This window comes from Garra rufa, chromosome 9, assembly GCF_049309525.1.
Source record: "Garra rufa chromosome 9, GarRuf1.0, whole genome shotgun sequence".
NCBI lineage: Eukaryota > Metazoa > Chordata > Actinopteri > Cypriniformes > Cyprinidae > Garra > Garra rufa.
This window is the reverse complement of record NC_133369.1, coordinates 37,559,245-37,582,457: the sequence shown is the minus strand read 5'-3', so window position 1 is coordinate 37,582,457 and position 23,213 is coordinate 37,559,245. Positions and strand designations below refer to the sequence as shown.

Here is a 23,213-nt window from a genome sequence, read left to right as displayed (position 1 = left end):
GACTACTCCTGTGGGTTTGCTACTGTTACAATTAAAGATCATAGCAAGAGTAAAAACATATAGATTTATAGTGTCCGAATAATAAAGGATTGACAATAATTAGTCATTTTGGTGGCACAGAGGGGCCCCCAAATAAAATTCTGCTTAGGGCCCCCTGAAGGCTTGGGCCGGCCCTGTGTGTATGTATGTATGTATATATGAAGTATTTGCAAAAAAAAAGATAACCGATAACGATTTTTTTATTGTTGTCATGTTTTAATTGTTAGTTGTATTTGTTAGTTATTTTTTTTTTTTACTTTATATCAAAATAGAGATTGTGATATATATAAATATAGCCTAATGAAATATCTGTTTTCTGGTGTAAATTGACTCATTATTGTCTTTACGTATAATATACATAATTTAGTTTTGAAATACATGAAGCTACACGTTATTATAAAACAATAATATATAATTTATAAACACAAATAAAAAAATACTTGGATTTGGCCATTTTCTAACAGAAATTGCTTGAAATAACAAAAGTTTTTATTTAGGCCTAATATTTTTTTTGGCTTTAAGTTTAAGATATTTATATATTGTTAAACTTCATATACATAATCATTGAAGTTTACACTACAGCATTAAATAAATAGTATGTTATATGTAGGAAATTTCATGACTACAGACCAAAAAGCACACATGCAAAAAATACTTTTTTATGTTTCATCCAAATATAATACATTTCAAATATAAGAGTGACATTTATGATACATTCAGACTTCAGACCCTAAACTGTATTTACAATAGAGAGATTAAAACTTTAAAACAATTATCCATCCTTAAGGAATTACAACTGAAATCACTTTTACTCGGTGAAATGCTCTTCTTCCTTGGTAAAATTTACCATAAATCTTGTATAATAACCAGTTTAACTGTGGTACTTATAGTAACAACATGTAAACCCGTGTAACTTTATAAAAAAAATACTGCTAATGCTATTATAAAAAAATACAATAGATTTCCTCCATTCTCAAAGATATTATTTTGTATGAATCTACATTTCCCTCCAAATTCAATACTAATAGTAAAAGCATGGTAAATTTTTAAAGTGCTGTAAGAGAGAACATATCCACCAAGCAGGTTTTAACTGTTCATCGTACTGTCTCAAATGTGATAATATTCTTAAATGTATGTATATGTGACATTTCTAAACCCAAAACTTAACAAGTGAATATAAAAAGCTTTATGACCTCTGGAATGACCTCCTCCCTTTTTTAACTAAACAGTGAGCAGCTCTAATGGTTCAACAGTCCCAAACCAGCTCTGAAAGCTCTCAGCGCAAAATAGTTCCTCCCAGATTCAGTGCAGCATTCGACTCTGACACATCTCATGAGGATAACTCTGAGATTTATTCACACAGGTCAGCGGTTTGGGGCAGAAGCCTGAGTTCGAACACAGGACTGTCACCAGGAAGGAAGGTTCAAAGGGCATAAATTCATGGTAGGAGTCAACGTCACATGTTACCTGTAACATATGATTTGAACATTTTGATTAGCACACATGCTTGAGTGCTTACATATTTGTATTTTACATTTTCTTTACCTTAGTAAAAGAGGAGAGGAACAGGTGAATGTAAGAGAGGCCTGACAGAGATGAATCTGCTGGATGCCTCACGAAACTCATCTTATAAGCCTGTAAAGAAACAAATATGGAACATAACACATTGATAAAGCTAAATGTTGGGTGTATCACTAAATAACAATGAAAAAAGTATTGTTGTAGATGTGTCCAGGGACCGTGAAGGGATCACAAGGGAATGTTTTTGGGGGTTGTTGAAAAGTTTAGAGAGAAAAAAGTAAAGTGTAGATCTAAAGACTGAAAAACCCTGGACTAAGCATTTTTATGTCATGATCTGGGCTGTGGGGTTTCCCTCAGCCACCTGAGGTCGCTGTTTTCCCTTCCCTACACTGCACTTCCTGATTGCATTCACCTGTCTTTGTCATTAGCACTAATTCACTCACATCTGTTCACTATTATCTGGTCTTTAAAAACTCTCACCTTTCACTCCTGCTTCATGGCTGCATTGTCTTTCGTCCTGTCTGTCTGCTGTGTTCCTGATTCCTGACCTTGACCGTGTTCCCTGTTTTGTTCTTTTGAGTTTATGTTGGATTTTGCCGTGTTGGCTTTTGGTTTATGTTTAATTGTGTTTTGTTTGGTTATTTACATTAAAGATCCTTTTTTCCTGCATTTGGACCCATCCTTCCTTCTCACGTGACAAAATGCAGCCATCATCAGTGGGTCCAGCAGGGAGGATTTCTTTTTTGCCCTTCAGGGAGAAGGTGACGTTGTCCGAAGAGACGGCGGCCATTTGCGCTCGTTGGGCGGTGGAGGCGGTCGTTGAGGCGGCTGTGCCCGAGTGGATGACGGCCATCTACACTCGTTGGGCAGTGGAGGACGCTCGTCTGGCGGCGATTCCCGGGGCGGAGATGACCGCTCTCTCTGTTCCTGACGCAGCGGTGACCGCTCTCGCTGTTCCTGACGCGGCTGTGACCACTCTCGCTGTTCCGGACGCGGCGGTGACCGCTCTCTCTGTTCCTGACGCGGCTGTGATCGCTCTCTCTGTTCCGGATGCGGCGGTGACCGCTCTCGCTGTTCCTGATGCGGCGGTGGCCACTCTCGCTGTTCCGGGCGCGGCGGTGACCACTCTCTCTGTTCCGGACGCGCCGGTGACCGCTCTCGCTGTTCCTGACGCGGCTGTGGCCGCTCTCGCTGTTCCGGACGCGGCGGTGACCGCTCTCTCTGTTCCGGACGCGGCGGTGACCGCTCTCTCTGTTCCGGGCGCGGCGGTGACCACTCTCTCTGTTCCGGACGCGCCGGTGACCGCTCTCGCTGTTCCTGACGCGGCTGTGGCCGCTCTCGCTGTTCCGGACGCGCCGGTGACCGCTCTCTCTGTTCCGGACGCGGCGGTGACCACTCTCTCTGTTCCGGACGCGCCGGTGACCGCTCTCGCTGTTCCTGACGCGGCTGTGGCCGCTCTCGCTGTTCCGGACGCGGCGGTGACCGCTCTCTCTGTTCCGGACGCGGCGGTGACCGCTCTCGCTGTTCCGGACGCGGCGGTGACCGCTCTCTCTGTTCCTGACGCGGCTGTGGCCGCTCTCTCTGTTCCGGACGCGGCGGTGACCGCTCTCGCTGTTCCTGACGCGGCTGTGACCGCTCTCGCTGTTCCGGACGCGGCGGTGACCGCTCTCTCTGTTCCTGACGCGGCTGTGATCGCTCTCGCTGTTCCGGATGCGGCGGTGACCGCTCTCGCTGTTCCTGATGCGGCGGTGGCCACTCTCGCTGTTCCGGGCGCGGCGGTGACCGCTCTCTCTGTTCCGGACGCGCCGGTGACCGCTCTCGCTGTTCCTGACGCGGCTGTGGCCGCTCTCGCTGTTCCGGACGCGGCGGTGACCGCTCTCGCTGTTCCGGACGCGGCGGTGACCGCTCTCTCTGTTCCTGACGCGGCTGTGGCCGCTCTCTCTGTTCCGGACGCGGCGGTGACCGCTCTCTCTGTTCCTGATGCGGCGGTGACCGCTCTCTCTGTTCCTGACGCGGCGGAGACCGCTCTCTCTGTTCCGGACGCGGCTGTGACCGCTCTCTCTGTTTCTGAAGCGGCGGTGACCGCTCTCTCTGTTTCTGAAGCGGCGGTGACCGCTCTCTCTGTTCCGGACACGGCGGTGACCGCTGACGTTCCTCTGGCGGCGAGGCCAGCTCACGTTCCTCTGGCGGCGAGGCCAGCTCACGTTCCTCTGTCGGCGAGGCCAGCTCGCGTTCCTCTGGTGGCGGTGTCCGCTGATGTTCCTCTGTCGGCGAGGCCAGCTCACGTTCCTCTGGCGGCTGCGTCCGCTGATGGTCCTCTGTCGGCGAGGCCAGCTCGCGTTCCTCTGGCGGCTGCGTCCGCTGACGGTCCTCTGGCGGCGAGGCCAGCTCGCGTTCCTCTGGCAGTGAGGTCCGCTCATGTGACTCCGCTGCACGGGCCTGGCCCGCCATCCCTCCCCCTGATTCGCCTTCCCCCGTTCCTCCTCCCTCCAGACTTATGGAACGTCTGAGAGCCGTTCCGTAGGGAGGGGGTACTGTCATGATCTGGGCTGTGGGGTTTCCCTCAGCCACCTGAGGTCGCTGTTTTCCCTTCCCTACACTGCACTTCCTGATTGCATTCACCTGTCTTTGTCATTAGCACTGATTCACTCACATCTGTTCACTATTATCTGGTCTTTAAAAACTCTCACCTTTCACTCCTGCTTCATGGCTGCATTGTCTTTCGTCCTGTCTGTCTGCTGTGTTCCTGATTCCTGACCTTGACCGTGTTCCCTGTTTTGTTCTTTTGAGTTTATGTTGGATTTTGCCGTGTTGGCTTTTGGTTTGTTTAATTGTGTTTTGTTTGGTTATTTACATTAAAGATCCTTTTTTCCTGCATTTGGACCCATCCTTCCTTCTCACGTGACATTTTATGGATATTGCTGTCGGTCATTTTCAAAGCCGATTTGCCGATAAAATAATTTAAAAGCATTGAAAGAAAGTTTTTGTCAGAACCCTTGTTCATTTTGACATTAAAGTAGTAGTTCACTTTCAGAACAAGAATTTACAGATAATGTACTTACCCCCTTGTCATAACACATTTTGGAAGTTCAAACTCGGGGGCACCATAGAAGTCCGTTATATGGAAAGAAATCCTGAAATGTTTTCCTCAAAAAACATAATTTCCTTACGACTGAAGAAAGAAAGACACGAACATCTTGGATGACAAGGGGGTGAGTACATTATCTGTAATTTTTTGTTCTGAAAGTGAACTACTCCTTTAATTTTAAACCAGACATGTATATCAGTTCAAAATATTGGTTAGCGTCAGTGGCGGCTGGTGCTAAAAAAATTTAGGGGGGCGCACACAAAATGAATCACACTTTTAATACAGGCTTTATTATCAGTAAAGTAATCATTAAACATTTGTAATCATCCCAAAAAATATTAGCCATTTTTATTAATGTGATTCAGAGATAAAGGCCATAATACTAATGTTATCCACACGAGGGAGCCACAGGATAAATATCAAAGACAGAGAAAATAAATTGATTTGTAATAAAACATTGCATATAAATTAATTTTCATAAATGTATATATAGTCCAATATAATAAGTAATTATAATGCTATTCACAATATATTTGTATGTCCAATTAAAGAAGGAACACTATATTATATATATCTATTTTAATATTGTGCTTATAATAATACTAACATAAACACTCACAATTTACTTGAAAAAAGACACCTACATAAACCCTTGCTTGTACCCCGACAAATGAGTTAAACTGCATTGTTACAGTTAACGTTACTTTCTGTGTAGTTGCCCACAACGCTTCGGTGACAGGACTTTGAAATAACAAACAATGAAAACAATAAAAGGCAAGACTTACATCGCATCTAGCAAGCAAACTCTATCCAAGCTCCATGATTCGTAAGTTTATTTTTATTTATTTTTTTCTTCATTTGAACGGCTTGTGAAAGATAAAATCAAATTTACTTTCATTTCGGAAAACATATTGCACATATTTGACAGTCGAGAACGGTCCAATCACATGAGGACAAAATATATAAAAACAAGATTGATTGGCTAAGATCTAAAGTGGGAGGGTCTGGGGCGCAGTGCTCTGCGCCCCGAGGACAATCTGAAACAAGCCAATCAAAGCTCAGCCTCAAGTCACATGCGTTTCAAAAATTTACAGACCTAATAGACACCCATTTGGCCGGCGTCCCGCATACACAAACAAACGAAAAACAGTTTAGATATTTTTTTTTTTTTACAGGTGCTAACATAACTACCAGTCGAATAGTATGTCAAAATAATGCAATTTCGTAATTATTTTGCAATATGTATTAAACTTATTTTTAACATGTTAATAGTCTTCTTCCTTGGCTAACTTGAGGGGGGGCGGCGCCCCAGCGCCCCCTATGGACCAGCCGCCACTGGTTAGCGTTCTACTTGATCTGCAATAATCAGTATCGGCCCTGAAAAACACATATCGGTCGACCCCTACCCTGGACTAGAATAAGTTAGCTTACATCCAGCGCGACTTGTAGAGCAGAGTACTGCACCCAAACCTCCTGCTGTTTTGAAGGGGAAAGAGAGAATGTGCCGACCCGTCCTGGACCCTTGGTCACACTCAGATAATGAGACCATATGCACATGCTCTCTGACTCTGGATTGTTGGCCTGTGTGTGGACTGGTGATGAGAAACGTAGAAGGTGATTTAAAAAAAAGCCAAACATTCACACATGCACATTCAGATTGAGGTTCAAACTGACTTACTCTCAGGGAGCAGAAGGTGGAGAAGATCTTTAGCCATCAGAGATCCCAATGTGCCATAATTCAGTGCCCTTCAGAATATTGATGTAAACATTTTATGTAAACATTTTTCATACATGCATATTTAAAGGGGTCCTATTATGCTTTTTTTACTTTTTGAATTTTAGACAGTGTGCGGTGTGTATGTTTGGGCATAAAAAACAAAATCTACAAATTTACCTGATGTGCTTTTGTAAGAAAATATTCATATTAACGTAAGAATCACTTTAATCTAGCTTGCGCAGTGGTACATGGAACTTGCTGTTTTGGGAAGGGGCGTGGGGCGTGGCAGGACTGTGGGACTGCTAACCAATCACAACACATTTCGTTTTTCAGAAGGCGGACCTTCTTCAAACAGAGCATAATAAAAGAGCATAATAGGACCCCTTTAAGCAACTTACATCGTTAGCACATAAAAATAGAAGAGTGTATTCAAAAAAGGAGGCATAAAAACGGTCGAAAGATGTTGTTCATTATGATTCAATCACTGTAGCACCACTAATTGACTATAGGTGGTGCCAAATATATCTTGCAATGTAATAGTGTTTTCACTGAAAATATTCTGCTTTATGCTGTCACTAGATACCTGGGATATGAGGAATGGAAGAAGGGCGACACAAACATTCCAACAGGGATGATGATGTCATTACCAGAGATGGATGGAGTGATGGACAAACTAGAGGTGAGGGAAGACAAAAATGTAAAATGGATGATGACTTCAAGTTGTTGTCAAATGTAAATTCACCCTAATTATTTTCTAAATGCATGTTATTGATCTTATTGTGATGTTTGAAATCAAAATTGAATAACTCGATCTTCCAATAAATCATTTAGTCCACTTTTTTATGATCAACCTCAAGCTTACATTCAAGTCTATGCCCTATATTTCTTTGGATGGGATGTGGATCACAATACTGAAGAAAATACTGTATCTGTCACTACTCCCATTACAGCACGGCTTTATTATCTGAATAGTGATAACCCCAGGGAAAAAAAGACTTATCTAAAAAAAAAAAAAAAAAAAAATATGAGACTACAATGTGAAGTAGTTTAATATGAATATGAATATGAATATGAATTTAGTTCATGTGAACTTAATTGCATATATCCATGCATGGATATAAAATAATTTGTGCTGCAAATAACATTTAGTTTTTCATGTGTCACTTATTATATACATTTATTATTATTACGATTTTCAGGAAGAGGTATAAAAGCCCATTTCCGCCACTAATTAAAAAAGGTAATTGTGACATTTTATCTCATAATTTTTTCCTCTCAATTGCGATCTTGAAATTCTCAAGACTTTTTTTCTCAGAACTTTGTGATACAAACTCACAATTCTGTCATTCTTCTCTGAATTGTGAGATATAAACTCAAAATTGTGAGTTATAAAGTCAGAATTGCACGATATAAACTCACAAATCTTTCTTTTTTATTTCCTCAGAATTGTGTGATATAAACTCACAATTGTGAATTATAAAGTCAGAATTGCAAGATATAAACTCGCAAACCTGACTGTTTTGATATAAACTCACAAGTTTAATCAGAGTTGTCATATATAAACTCACAATTGCGAGTTATAAAGTCCGATTTGCAATATATATACTCAGAATAGCGAGTTATTAAGTCAGAATTGCGAGATACAAACTCGTAAATCAGACTTTTTTTTCTCAGAATTGTGATATAAACTCACAATTGCAAGTTATCAAGTTAGAATTGTGTGATATAATCTCGTAATTGTGAGTTATAAAGTCAGAATTGCGAGATATAAACTCACAATTCTGAGTTACGGTCAGAATTGCAAGATATAGACTATAAAACTCACAATTGCAAGTTATCAAGTCAGAATTGCAAGATATAGACTATAAAACTCTATTGCGAGATATAAACTCGCAAATCTGACTTTTTTCCTCAGAATTGTGATATAAACTCACAATTGCAAGTTAAGTCAGAATTGTGATATATAAACTCAATTATGAGTTATAAAGTTTAAAAGTTATAAAGTCAGAATTGCAAGATATAAACTCGCAAATCTGACTTTTTCCCTCAGAATTGCGTGATATAAACTCGTAATTGCGAGTTATAAAGTCAGAATTGCAAGATATAAACTCACAAATTTTTAGTTTTTCCTCAGAATTGTGTAATATTAACTCACAATTGCAAATTATAAAGTCAGAATTGCAAGATATAAACGGGTAAATCTGACTTTTTCCCTCAGAATTGTGATATAAACTCACAATTGCGAGTTATAAAGTCCGATTTGCAATATATAGACTATAAAGCTCACAATTGCAAATTATCAAGTCAGAATTGCGAGAAACAAACTCGTTATATCGAGTTATAAAGTCAGAATTTCGAGATATAAACATACAAATCTGACTTTTTTCCCCCCTCAGAATTGTGTGATATAAGTTATAAAGTTTGTCTCACAATTCAGAGAAAAAAAAAAATGTAATAACCTTGCAATAACCTTTTTTAAAAAGATTTATTCAGTGGCGGAAACAGGCTTCCATAGCGAGGGGAATTATTGATAATTTAAGAAGATTTATTGATGATTTAAGAAATAAAATATAATCTTTAGAAGTTAAAAGTCACTAAAATTAAATATATATTTATATATATGTATATATAAAATTAGTATCTTGTAAATACATAGGCTATTTTATGTAAAAACAATTCAATATATATAAAATATAAAATAATAATAAACTGTAATGTATATATTGTAAATACATTTACTATTTTCTCAATAGTAGAATTATTGATTAAAGATTAAAATATTATAAAAATATTTGATTTGACACTGATAAAATCCTAAATTGAGAGCACTAACCCATCAGTCTGTGTGCCGTGTGACAGCAGTCGGCTCCTGCTCTTCTTCTCCAGCACCAGCATTTGCAGATAGTTGGAGAAAAAATCCTCCTCACTCAAAACCACCTAGTGCAGAGAAACAAACACAGGCAATGAAGGAGCGAATCAATGACTGAAAATGTTTCATTTACTACACTTCATTAAATGAATTTCATTTGATTCATTTACCTCTGCATAGAGATGGTTGAGTTCTGTATGACTGAGGTTATTCGTTTTAGTGGAGAGTCTTGGATTAAGAGATTTTATCTGAAAAATATACAAGATTATCAGAACAAAATCCATAGACAGTATCAGCTGGACATAGATTTGCGTTTGATTCAAAGCATACCTTATTCAAAATAAAGGCTGATGATCTGTTGTCTCTCCAGCTCAGATCTGTTAGTTTCTTCTTGAGGGATGAATAAACATCATGAATCAACTCCTCAGCCTGGCAGAGAGAGAAAATAAATTTGGCACGTGTCATTGCTTTATTTAATTCATGTTAATGCATAATCAATTCTTTATTTATAAGATCCGACCAAACTGTACCTCTTTCTGTGCATGTCTTTCTCTAATAGCATGACTGAGTAAAGAATCAAACCCTCGCTCTGTCTGCTGAACGCATCGCAACCAGCGTGGCATCTCCTAAAATCAAAAGACATGAGTAAAATAGACTGTATAATGTAATCCGCATTGCTTCACTTTACACAAATAGGCATTGTGGGTAATTTATTCAATGCACACCCACCTCCTGTGTGTCTCCAGTTGCAATGGAGAAGTTTCTCATTGTTTGGAAGAACCTTGAGTCCAGTGCAGGAATGAGTGTGTGCAAAAGACTAAATATCATGTATGTATGAAGTGGACCTCTGCAGATATTTAGGGAGAAACAAACATTTGTGTTAATAACCAAGATCCATTACATTTTCTTAAGAAAATTTGACTAAAAAGTGACTTACGTGCCCATCATTTCATGCTGGACTTGCCATTTATTGATTGTCTCGGACATGTGGGTAATGTAAGGGATATTGTGGACTAAAACAAGATCTGATTGGCTGATAGGAAGAGGCTGAAATGTGGCTTGTAGGCAAGCAAGCCAATCAATGGCTGGAGCCAGAGTCTGAGAGAAACAGGAAAAACTATTCCATTAGCATACATTTTAGGTACTGTATATTATTATTTTTGTCCAAAACTATTATTGTGTTAAAATATATGTTTAAAATGCTATTTATTTAGACAATAACTTGAATGCACATCTTCTGTGATGCATATTTTGAATTAAATTAAATTTTGAATTAAAATTAATTTTATTTATTTAATTGTAAATTGTATTTATTTTTTAAAAACGTCATTTTTTAAATCACTATGGAAGCCCGTTTCTACCACTGACTTTTTTTTTTTTAATCGTGACTTTTTATTTCACAATTCTGACTTTTTTTCTCGCAGTTGTGATTTACATCTCAGAATTTTTTTTCTGAGAATTGCGTGATACAAACTCGCAATTCTGACTTTTTTTCTCCGAATTGTGAGATAAAAACTTGCAATTGTGAGAAAAAAAGCCAGAATTGCGAGATACAAACTCGCAATTGCAAGTAAGTCGGAATTATGAGTTTATATCACGCAATTCTGACTTTATAACTCACATTTTTGAGTTTATATCTCACAATTCTGACTTTATAACACATTTGCAAGCTTATATCTCACAATTCTGACTTTGTAACACATTTGCAAGCTTATATCTCACCATTCTGACTTTATAATTTGCATTTCCAAGTTTATATCTCACAATTTTGAGAAAAAAGTTGCAATAACCTTTTATTTTTTAATTTAGTGGCCGAAATAGGCTTTCATAATTCTCCTGTTGTCATAATGGAAAAAAAAAATCCAATAAAATAATGGAATTCTTGAAGAGAAAGATTTATTAGTTATTTGGAAAAAAAAAAACGTATTACCTTTTTTTGTCTCGCAATTGTGATTTACATCTTGCAATTCTGTGAATTTTTTTCTGAGAATTGCATGATACAAACTTTTTTTTCTGAATTGTGAGATTGCAATTGTGAGGGAAAAAAGTCAGAATTGCAAGATACAAACTCATGTGGTGCAGCCAACAAAATCATGTGTTCTAGTGTTGTTATTGTTAACTAAAAAAAAATGAAAAGCCATAAAAATTTATCCTTTAAAGAAAAAAGCACATAAAAATGTAACCATAAACTAAAATTAAAATTGAAATTGAAAATATAAAATAAAATATAATTCAAAATATTAAATAAAATAAATAATAATACTTAAATTACACTGTCAACATGCAGAAATATGCAGAACAACATAAACGGCCAATAATATGAAAGGTCAACATCATATGACTGTAACACTAAAATATCACATGATTTAACGGTTTCATGACACAGCAAGGTTAGTTGTACGTCAAGGTTTTCACGACATAATAAAAAATTTAAAAAGGTAACTGTGACTTTTTTTTCTGCAATTGTGATTTACATCTTGCAATTCTGTGAATTTTTTCTGAGAATTGCATGATAAAACATTGTAGAACATGATTTGACCTTTGACCTTTTCATGACACAGCAAGTTTAGAGTTGTACTGTCATATGATACTGCAAAATTTGTATTAATATATTTACAAGTAAATAATTTATAACAGTTAAAATAGTAATAAAATAGTTTTCAAAAAATATTTTTAAAATATTAAATAAAAAAGATAAAAATAAGAAAAATAGTTACACCACATTGTATAATTAAATTGAAACTTTTCTTTAAAAATATATACTTCTAAGAATGTGGCACACACTAAGTGTGTTTTAAACTAGATTTAAAAAAAAATCCTTTTTATTTATTGTGAAAAAATCTTATTTGTAATTGACCCATTTATATGGACTCTGGACCACAAAACCAGTCATAAGGGTCGGATTTTTTAATTCAGATTTATACATCATTTGAAAGCTGAATAAATAATCTTATGTATGGTTTGTTAGGATAGGACAACGTTTGGCCGAGATACAACTACTTGAAAATCTGGAATCTGAGGGTGCAAAAAAAAAAAAAAATCCTTAATATCCTAATGATTTTTGGCATAAAAGAAAAATTTATTTTTGCCTATTGCTACAAATATACCCCTGCCACTTAAGACTGGTTTTGTGGTCCAGGTTCACATATGTCACAGAGGGAATCAGATTTACACACAGACCTGTAGATCTTGGATGGTAATTCTGTGGTAGAGTAAATTCTGACTGAGTCGGTAGCGGAGAGGGGCTGTAAACAGAGCCAGAGTTGTGGATAGAGATATGTAAAGACCGCAGTGCTGAGTGGTTTCATTGGAGGGAACACCCAAGAGAACCAAGTACTGGCCACATGACATGTAGAATGGACGCAAATACTGAGAAAGAGGAACAGAGTCAACAAAAGAGAAGTTACCAAAATATCAAAGAATATCATGTGTGAAATCTGGTGATAAGCTGAATAAAAATTACCCACCCGAGTACTAGCTTTGGATTTCTGTGTCTTGCTATTCCAGTCAATAGGGAATTGGAAATGAGGCTCATCAATCTATGGAAATGTACATGGACATTTTAACCAACAAAAAAACAAAATATTCGGGATTAATGCACACAGGGGCGTAATACAAATCACTGCTCAATAAAATGCCTCAAGGATGAAAACGTAATCAAAATTAGTTCCCCGTGAAAGAAAAAACCTTTTAATCTAACAATTCAGGCTTTTCCCTGGGAAAAACTTCAGAATGGTATACACTCAGAATGACATATTATGTAAGATATTGTAGCTGCAAAAAAAGAGACAAAATTGTAAGTTGTATTTTTTGTTCTGCGGTGGAAATAAACTGTAAATCATGATACTAATTGCTTATTCTACCTTTATCAGTAATCACCTGTATGTAGTGTTGATTTGAACCCCTTTGCTCTTCACCAGGGTCTGATCCTACATACACATTGAAGAAAGGAAATGTGGAGTACTGGCCCATCAGCAGGGCGAGGGTACTGTTAAAATCTGTCCGATTCCATCCATTTGATACTGCCCAGCCACCTAACTACACACACCAAGACAGAGAGTGAATCAAAAGATAAAGAACACTGGAGCAAAATACATGTTGCGATGTAAGTATTTTTTTTTTTTACAGTTTACTTTATCCTAAGAAGTGTGTACCTTCTGGAGTAGTGTGAGGAAGGGTTTTGAACCCACTTTCTCTGGGGATTCTGCATCCATGCAGGTCTTGAAGTATTTCTTTGCTTTTTGTTCTGCTGCATTAATAGAAACACCCTCCTCAGGAGCCTCTGATCACACAGGGATTATAAAAATTGAAAATTCAAAGACGATTCAAGATTGTGTTTTATACAATTAATTACCATAAATGACTACTGAATAATTTTGTGCTTCATCAGAGGCAAACCTAAGTATTAACTAAAAAAGAAAGTTGCTTAAGAACAATTTGTTGACACCTTGGACAGAGAGAAACAACAGCAGAACAAACAATAGATAGAATGATAGACACATAGACCAATACAGTGATATATAGACTGATAGAAAACTAGATCAAACAATAGATACAGTATCTCACAAAAGTGAGCACACCCCTCACATTTCAGCAACCATTTTAGTATATCTTCTCAAGGGACAATACTATAGAAATAAAACTTGGCTATATTTTAGAGTAGTCAATGTGTAGCTTGTATAGCAGTATAGATTTACTGCCCTCTGAAAATAACTCAACATACAGCCATTATTGTCAAAATAGCTGGCAACAAAAGGGAGTACACCTTAAGTAATAACAGCAGTATGTTGTATAACCATGCAAAGCCACATGCCCTATTCATCATGTTTTTGTCTGCTTAACAGGATCATACTAAGTTGTTTATCTTGTATTAGAGCAGTTAAAATTAGGTTCTTTAAGTACAATTCTCTCATACTGATCACTGAATGTTCAACATGGCATCTTATGGCAAAGATCTGTCTGAGGATTTGAGAATTAGAGTTGTTGCTCTCCACAAAGATGGTCAAAGCTATTAGAGGTTCAGTAACACTCTGGAACTTAGTTACACTACAGTGGTCAGGGTCATACAGAGGTTTTTCAAGACGGGTTCCATTAGGAACAGGCCTTGCAAGGGTCGATCAACAAAGTTGAGCACTCATTCTGTGCCTCAGGTGCAGAACCTGGCTTCAAAAACAGATGTATGAGTGCTGCCAGCATTGCTTTAAAGGTTGCAGAAGTGGAAGGTCAGCTTGTCAGTGCTCAGACCATACGCCGCACACTGCAACAAGTCGGTTTGCATAGGCGTCATTCTAGAAGGAAGCCTCATCTGAAGCTGGCTCGCAAGAAAGCCTGCAAACAGTTTGCATGAATTACTGGAACAATGTCCTGTGGTCTGATGAGACTAGAAGATAAACTTGTTTGGCTCAGATGGTGTCCAGCATGTGTGGCGATGCCCTGGTGAGGAGTACCAAGAAAATTTTATCTTTCCTACAGTCAAGCATGGTGGTGGTAGCATCATGGTCTGGGGCTGCATGAGTGCTGCTGGTACTGGGGAGCTGCAGTTTATTGAGGGAAACATGGATTCCATTATGTACTGTACATTCTGAAGCAGAACATGATGCCTTCCCTCCAGAAACTAGGTTAGAAACATGATAACGATCCCAAACACACCACCACCAAGATGACAACTGCCTTGCTGAGGAAGCTGAAGGTGAAGGTGATAAGGTGGCCAAGTATGTTTCCAGACCTGAACCCTATTAAGCACCTGTGGGGCATCCTTAAGCATAAGGTGGAGAAGCACCATGTGTCTAACATCCAGCAGCTCCGTGAGGAGTGGAAGAGGAGTGTGCAGCTCTGGTCAGTTCCATGGCCAGGATGATTAAGGCAGTGCCAGATAACATTGGTGCCAACACAATATATTGACACTTTGGACAAGTTCACTTAGGGTGTACTCACTTTTGTTGCCAGCTATTTTGATAATAATGGCTTTATGTTGAGTTATTTTCAGGGGACAATAAATCTATACTGCTATACAAGCTGCACATTGACTACTCTAAAATATAAGTATAAGTATTATTTTTATAGTATTGTCCCTTGAGAAGATATACTAAAATGGTTGCTGAAATGTGAGGGGTGTACTCACTTTTGTAACATACTGTAGCTTAAACCCACCAAAGCTAGTTTGCTGGTTTTAGCTGGTCTTCAGTTGGCTTAAGTTACCGGACATTCACCCTATGTGTATTTTCTAAATGCATCTTATTGATCTTATTGTGAATAAGTCATCCAAGCATGTTTCTTTTTTATTATTTTTATATATTTTTTTGTAATTATTAGGGGTTCAAGCATGTAGCACTAAAACCCTATTTTAAATATTAGAATGACCAAGGATCACCAATCTCCACTTAAAACTGATCGGGCAGAACAAACTGTAAGTCATAGAGACTTGAAACTTGGAGGGATGGTAGTACTCACACCGTCTACAACACCACCAAAGCTCACCCCAAATGTCCTGACGGGGACGCTACAGTGATCAAAAGTGTGAAATTGCTCATAACTCCTTAACCATTCATCACACCAATCCTTGGGTCACGCTGAACAAAACACAGGGAAATTCATCAGGAATATTATCTTGAGAGTAAATATCAATAATTAAAAAAAAAGAGAAAGTAAAACCTTCAACTCGCTGTTGCAAAAGGACGCCAAAACGTTCAAAAGTGACAGTGCCGCTTTTACTAAAATGGCTATAACTTTTAAATGGATTGAGATATCTTTGCCGAACCAATTGAAATGATGTATAAATCTCAATTTTAAAAAATTGACCCTTTGTTAACTGGTTTTGTGGTCCATGGTCACATTTGTGTATTACAAACAACATGGCCGACATTGGCCAATGAAATTTGAGAACCTATTAGACAAGGTTAACGGAGGTTGACCGAAACGAAACTGAGTGGGCCTGTTTGACTCACAGCCCTAAAGGTCTGTGAGAAATTTGAAAGAAATCGGCCACTTGGGGCAATATCACATACACACAATATTTGTATCATATGATAGACCTCCTCATTCTGAAAAACTTTGCCTCTAAGAATCACTGCTGTTAAATGATAGAAAAAAGAAAACTTCTTTTGCAAACTATTTCTAGGTTTTTCTGGAAAAAAACAAAACATACAGTACAATTCTCTGGACTCTCTAGTCAATAATTATAAAAAATGCTGAAATTTACTCTTTGGGAAGCTATAACGGGATAGTTTAAAAAATGGGGCGGTTCAAATATACCCCAAAGCCTATGAAGCCTAAATGAAAACTCAAATTTTATGAAACTTGGTGAGCACATGCAACAGGTAATTCTAAACAAGCATGCAATGTTTTATGGAGATCAGACCATAGGTGGCGCTGTAACAAATAAAAAGACTATGGTAAATGACCTCAAATTGCAGAAAATATTCATATATTCACATATACACTAGATCTTCCCATCGAACGTTGCTTCTTAGAACCACTGCTGTCAGTCAAATTGTTTGTTAAATGATCAAAAGAATGTAAAAAAAAAAAAAAACACCCTGCAGTTTCGATATAGTCCTAGGTTTTTTTACTCAAAAAAACAATAAAGTACAATTCTCTGGACTCTCTAGGTCAATATTTATCAAAAAATGTTTAAATGTTCCCTTTTGAGAAGCTATAACAGGGTTGAAGAAAAGGGGCCTGTTCGGATATATCCAAAAGCCTATGAAGCCTAAACGAAAACTCAAAACACGAAACTAGGTGAGCACATGCGACAGGTGATTTTAAGCATGCATGCAATGTTTTATGGAGATTGGACCATAGGTGGTGCTATAATAGTTAAAAAGACTTCAGAAACACTGTATATCTACGGTAAATGACCTCAAATTGCAGAAAATGTGCAAACCACTACCGTTTTTTTAAATATTTGACATTATTTTAAAAAAATCTCCTCCCATACCTTTACATGGGTCTACAATCTTAAAAATCAACATATTTCTATGGTAAATTACCTGGATTTGCCAGGTAAAAAAATTTGTATTTTTTTTTTTAAATCATTGATTTAGGTGGTTACAGGCTTGCTAAATAATGTATTTTTCATATTTGCTTAAATGCCTTAAAGCGCTTGAACCTTGATAATCACTGCTTGCAGCTATATTTCATTATTGTAATCACATTATTGACATTTTTAATCAAAATGTCATTACTCTTCCAGTGAAATAACAGATTTCTCTCTGGTTTTCTCCAAACATTTAGTCTACTTAAACTTTCTTGCAATCAACTGCTAGCTTACATTCAGATCTTCCTCCTCCATCAACATCCAATAGACAGAATCAAGTTCCACCCAACATTTTTTCTTTCTCACTAATCCATTTTGCGCAAATGTTTATTACAATATGGAAGAAAAGATCTGTTGCTACTTTTGTTACAATGCAAAAGTGCCCCAAACCTCTTAAAAACTAACCAACAGACCAGTCTGACCAATTGGAAGACCAGCAAACCAGCTTGGGCTCACAAAGCTAGACAGATAGAAGATATGGCAACTGAAGACACTATGCGTCATTTGTTCCATTTCATCTACAAAATACACACAGTGGAATTTCACTAACCTAATATTTCCTTAATAGTTTTTAGTAAAGCAGTCTTCCTGTCTGGAAATTTGACTAGCCGTCCATCAATGTTTTCTTGAACATTTGTCTCTTTTCTCATCCTCACTAGTCCTCCTGTTCTCACATCCCTTTTTTTGTCCAGTTCTCCATTGTCTTCATTGGAGAGCCCTTTAACTCTGTGTCTCCCCTCGCTGGCGGAATATCCACCTGTCCCACAGGCAAACAGGAAGTAGTCACAAGGGCGAGAAAAGGGATCCATGGCACCAGAAAAATGCTCTGATGCTCTTTGACAGGCCGGGAAAAGGCAAGGAGGAGCAGCTGGAACAAGAGAGAGAAATTAGCACAACTATTACCATTAAAAACACTGTACCAGAATAAAACCCAAGTTCCTAGGTGTGTACCTGATTTCCACTTTGATGTCCAGGGATCTGCAGTCTTTTGCAGGTGGGAATAGACCCCCAAACCTAACACAGCTGCGAAGAGAGAGAAGGAAAAAACAACCAATAGGAGCCTGCGGTACTTGTTGCAACCCACTGGATTTGGTTGAGGCTGTTCCTCTGGCGTTGTGACCATTTCCTGTAGGGATATAAGGTTAACAAATGACTCACTCACTCTTTATGTTTTATTGAGATGGAAGTGTTGTACGGAAATGTCCATTTAAAAGCGCGGCTGGGAAAAGAACGAATGCATAACTCATAGACTTTATGATGGACTAAAATTACTCTGGCAGTCAAACATCCAACCACAATGACAGCGAGTCCAAGGAATGTTCACTAAAGAACAATGAAAATGATGAAACACAAATGTTTTATTAAACATTGCAGTACGGAAATTTGCTTTGGTGTCTTTGCTGTTTTAAGAGAAAATGTACATTTCCCTGCTAACATACAACTTTTCATTAAATAAATAAACTCAGGGACATAAAATTTTGATTTGATATTATCTTTTTTTTTCACCCTTACAAAAATGAACCATAAAAATGAACTAAAAACAGATTACCTGTGGTTTTGCTACACTAACCATTGCTTAACCATAATATTTGTAGTAAAATTGTGGATTACTTTTTTTTCAAGTGACTAGTAAAGTAACACATTACTTTTTACTTTACAAGAAAATATCTGAGTTGCTTTTTCAAATAAGTAACGCCAGTTGCTTTGTTTTCCTGTTTATTGATTGAATGCTTTCCTGTCCCCATGTTGAGAGAAATCGGGGGTAAGTTGTTACATAAATGTGAACATGCATTCATTCATCTCTCTCACAAAAATGATTTAGTATTTCTCAAAATGAACAAAAAAAAGTGAAATGCAACTCAGAATATGACGCAAACCTGCACTATTTCAATATATTAACCAGTGTCTTTGGGCTGACCTTCGACGATCCAATTTAACCATACTAATAAGCAAAACTACTTAAGATGAACTGAAAAAAAAATTTATTGCTAAAGACTGTTGAGGCTTTTGTTGTGAAAGGGCTTTTACGTTTGCCAAAAATAGATCTTTTTATATTAAAAACAAACAAGCAAACCCTGCCCAGATTTAAAAAGTAATGCAAAAGTAACATTACTTTCCATAAAAAGTAACTAAGTAATTTAATAGTTACTTTTTAGGGAGTAACGCAATATTGTTACTAACTTTTCCCAACACTGGTTTCTACACTTTTATTCCAATAAACCATAGTTAATTTCCGTAGGGTATCGCTTACATGGTAGTTGGAGAGCTGACTGGAGGTTTAGCACGAAAGGAAAGGATAACCAAGATTCAAACTCACGTTCACCAAAGCACAACGCTGTTCACGAGGGCGTTCTAAAGAAAAGAAATACTCCTTCAAAACATGTCCGGTTCTACGAGGGTGCTAGAGAATCAATAGCACCCTCACTTAAAAATGTAATAATGTCATTAAATTGCAGATTTAGCAAACTATCCAGTGTGTTATGGTTTGCGCTCTGGTTTCTGTTTCAACGTGTTTTTGCTGTGTTGAGCAATATAGCCAATCATGCACATATCTGTTAGAAATCCACTCACCGTTCAAATCGCCAGAGTTCTTGTTGAGGTAATTCATAATCATCTCATTATAACAACTTAGATGCGATGTAAATAAGAGAGATTCGAACTTAATTGATTACAACATATCTCTGTGAGATTGTGATTAACTAAAATAAGTGACAGCTTTTTAGTAATTATAAATGAACAGGTTTGACCTAATTAGTCATTTCCATGAGTATAAATCTTTATGTTTAAGCATATAATGATATTCTAGGAAATTGTGTGCTTCTAAGAGGTGTCAAAAATGATTGTACCCATAGTTACAAGTCATGGTTTTTGGTGATGAGATTTTGGCCCAAAGTCTGCATTTAAAGTCAGTGTTCAGCTGGGATTAGGACTTTGCTTTCTGCAGACCAGTCAAGTTCTTCCACACTGACTGAATCAATCATTTCTTTTTAAACCTTGCCTTATACACAGAGGCAGGGCCGTGCACAGACCTTTTGAGGGGCATGTGCTGAAACTGAAAAAAGGGCACCCCCCAACCCCTCCACAAACCAAGATTATTTTTCGTAAACGAAAACTAAAACTGAGACTAAAACTATTGATCAGAAAACATTTTCGTAAACTGAAATAAAATAAAAACGTAAAAATAAATGAAAAACTAGAACGAAATGAAACTAACAGCTTTGATTGAAAAACTAACTGAAATAAAATAATAATTATCAAATATAAATAATCGTTTTTGTAATAATTACGTTCTCACCCCATGGCAGAAAAATAAAGACAGCGACCTGAACAGCACCTGCTTTAAATCTAGGCTACTGCATCAGTTTTAGGCATTTTTTTAATGTAACACAAGCGATCAACCAATATACTAGAGCTGATTAATCTTTAAAGGATAGAGATTCAAACCTTTACTTTTAAAACAAGTAACTGTTAAAAAATGTATCTGAGACTGATTCAAAAACGCAGATTCATCCAGTAATGTATTTGTGAGCAAGTCATTTATTCATTCAAACTTTTTTCATAAATTTAATATTATAAATTGGTGTATTAAATATATTTAAATACAAATATTATGCATTAAATGATTAATAATTCATTCAAATGAATTAAACACTTTTAAATATACTGCAGCAATTAATATTTTGTCACATTAGTTTGCTTAGTTTAGAATTGGGAGGAAATCTGATCTCTGTTTGAAAAAACTAAAACTAAAACTGAAATAAAAACTAAATAGAAATGTGTTCACAAAATAGAAACTAAATTAAAAATTAATTGCAAATTTGAAAACTATATCAAAATAAAAACGAATTTTAAAAAGCAAAACTAAATTAACCTTGCCACGAACCCCTCCACCACCAAAAAAATAACACGATAATATTCTTATATTATATTTAATTAGTATAACTAACTTTTCAGCAGATAGCCTTAAAATCAAAGTAGAAATTTCGTATAATATATTTTACCTAGCTGACAAGGATCACGGTTGCTTTGTGTCAAACTCAAATGCAGTTACACCGCGGGTTTTTGACCAGCGAATGTGTGCAATTTGTCCATCATTAAAACGACGACTTCACATTACGTCAACATCACACCGGTGTGGTGATGCATTGTATGAACCTTTATAGACATACTAGTGTTTATTTCATAAAGACAACGTTGCACTTATTCAAACAACAAGATATTTTACCGTTATAAGACGAAGACGTTCATCTGCTTCTGCTCTATGACTCTGACTGATGTGCTGTAACGTAAGTTCGCTGCGCTCAGGGGGCGGAGTTGTGAAGTTTGACTGACAGTTTGAGCTATTCTAAGAGATGCGCTTTTTAATGCCTTTAATTGGTTAAATATTTTTTAAAAAGACAAACAGGCGTAAAGGGTTACCAATAGCATTGATTTATTTAAAAAAAAAAAACTCCCCAAAAAATAGGGCACTTCCCAGTGTAATTACAAAAAGGGCATGTGCTCTGCACAGGTTGAGCCCTACCTGTGCACGTGCCTGCACAGAGGCATTGTCATGTTAGAATAGAAAAGGGTCCTGTGAAAGCTGTTGCTATAAAATTAGAAGAACACAATATGGCTAAACATTAGAATTTGTACCCATGGAAATTACTACAGTAGTCAAACCTGTTCGTTATAACGGGGTGTCCCAATACTTTTGGCAATATAATATATATAGGTATAAGGTTAGAGCACCCTTATTAATTTAAGAAGCACCTTCAGTGATTTGATTTTGGTCTCTTAGAATGTACAAAACAATAGATCAAGCAACCAGATGAGCTTTACAACAATATTACAGCAATATAAAAATGTAAGTTCTCTCAGGTCATTCAGCACAGTTGATAATGGCACTAAATGGTAGGGTTGTTCGATTCTGAAATTTTGGAATTTTTTTCTAGTTCTGGAATCTATGAGATTCAATTCCAAGTATCGATTCCTCACTGTTGTTTTCGGTTCTTTTTTTCTTGTTTTTTCAGATTGGAGGAAGCTAATTTCACTACGAGGACATAAAGGTCATAGAAATTAGCCTTCTCATAATATGAAGTTTTATTTGAATTAAAAATTACAATACATTTCTGTAGTTCTGATTGATTTTAAATTGTAATTTCGTCTGCATTGTCTATGAAATTAGTCACAGCCCACACCTCAGCAGCGGACATGTGTTTATTACATGAATGGAACAAGACAAAGTGTCTAAAATAGTTCAGCTAATTGATATTTACTTTAACTGTACACTGAAACAAATTTAACAGCATTGTGAACTTCCCTTTTTGCAGTAACCTTAGGGTAAGTGCTTTGATTAAGGGCACAATGTTGATGACTAGTAGACATTCAACTGGAAGTCTAAACTACACCATGCCACCCATATATTATATACTACAAAACTTTAAGAAATGTATAATTTAGGCAAAAACTCTACAGCAATGTTAAAAGTCCTTGGTGGTGCTCATTAGGTAAGCTGAGTTTGAATCTGGCTTGTGATGTTTCCTTACCCATCCCACCTTCTTCTGTCATTTCCTGTGACAACCACTGTCCTATCAGGCTATTAAAAATGTCAAAAGACCAAAAATGAAAAAAAAAAAAAGGTATATCTTAAAAGCCTCACCTGATGAACAGCTGGGTTTTCATCCATCCTGTTCTTCTTGTCTTCTTTTGTGGCCGTTTGCTCAGGATTCTTCCTACATAGTGGTCTTCCAGCGAAGCTTTCTATTTCGTCACACTGTTCCTCTTTCTATCTCTCCTCCGTCAACCACAAGTCATCCAACTACTATCTTCCCTCATCACACTCTCTGTTCACTCTTACACCGTCTGATAAACATGTAATGACTTGGCTTCCCACAAGACCCCTCTCTTTTACACATGCATAAACAGGGGCGTCGTAGTTGGGGGAAAAGGGGGACTAAATTAC

General features: G+C 37.3%; 1 protein-coding gene across 1 annotated transcript; it reads right to left on the bottom strand.

Annotated features, from left to right (window-relative positions):
• Positions 1-724: 724 nt before the first annotated feature.
• Positions 725-22,937, bottom strand: kel (Kell metallo-endopeptidase (Kell blood group)). Its single transcript, XM_073847850.1, has 18 exons — positions 22,911-22,937; positions 18,221-18,395; positions 17,820-18,137; positions 13,389-13,516; positions 13,114-13,272; positions 12,702-12,773; positions 12,415-12,603; positions 10,172-10,332; positions 9,964-10,081; positions 9,765-9,857; positions 9,565-9,663; positions 9,405-9,482; positions 9,199-9,302; positions 6,949-7,038; positions 6,327-6,394; positions 6,080-6,240; positions 1,585-1,674; positions 725-1,506 (listed from the first exon to the last, which is right to left on the bottom strand). The coding sequence occupies exons 1-18, from the start codon at positions 22,935-22,937 to the stop codon at positions 1,342-1,344; spliced, it is 2,295 nt and encodes a 764-aa protein (XP_073703951.1). The 3' UTR covers positions 725-1,341.
• Between the last annotated feature and the right edge of the window lie 276 nt (positions 22,938-23,213).

Coding starts and splice junctions, on each gene's coding strand:
- kel (XM_073847850.1), bottom strand. CDS start 22,937: ATGGATGAAAACCCAGCTGTTCATCAG. Junction 9,664..9,764: donor AAAGACATGCACAGAAAGAG/GTACAGTTTGGT, acceptor TCTCTCTGCCAG/GCTGAGGAGTTGATTCATGA. Junction 1,507..1,584: donor TCCTCTCCTCTTTTACTAAG/GTAAAGAAAATG, acceptor CATATGTTACAG/GTAACATGTGACGTTGACTC.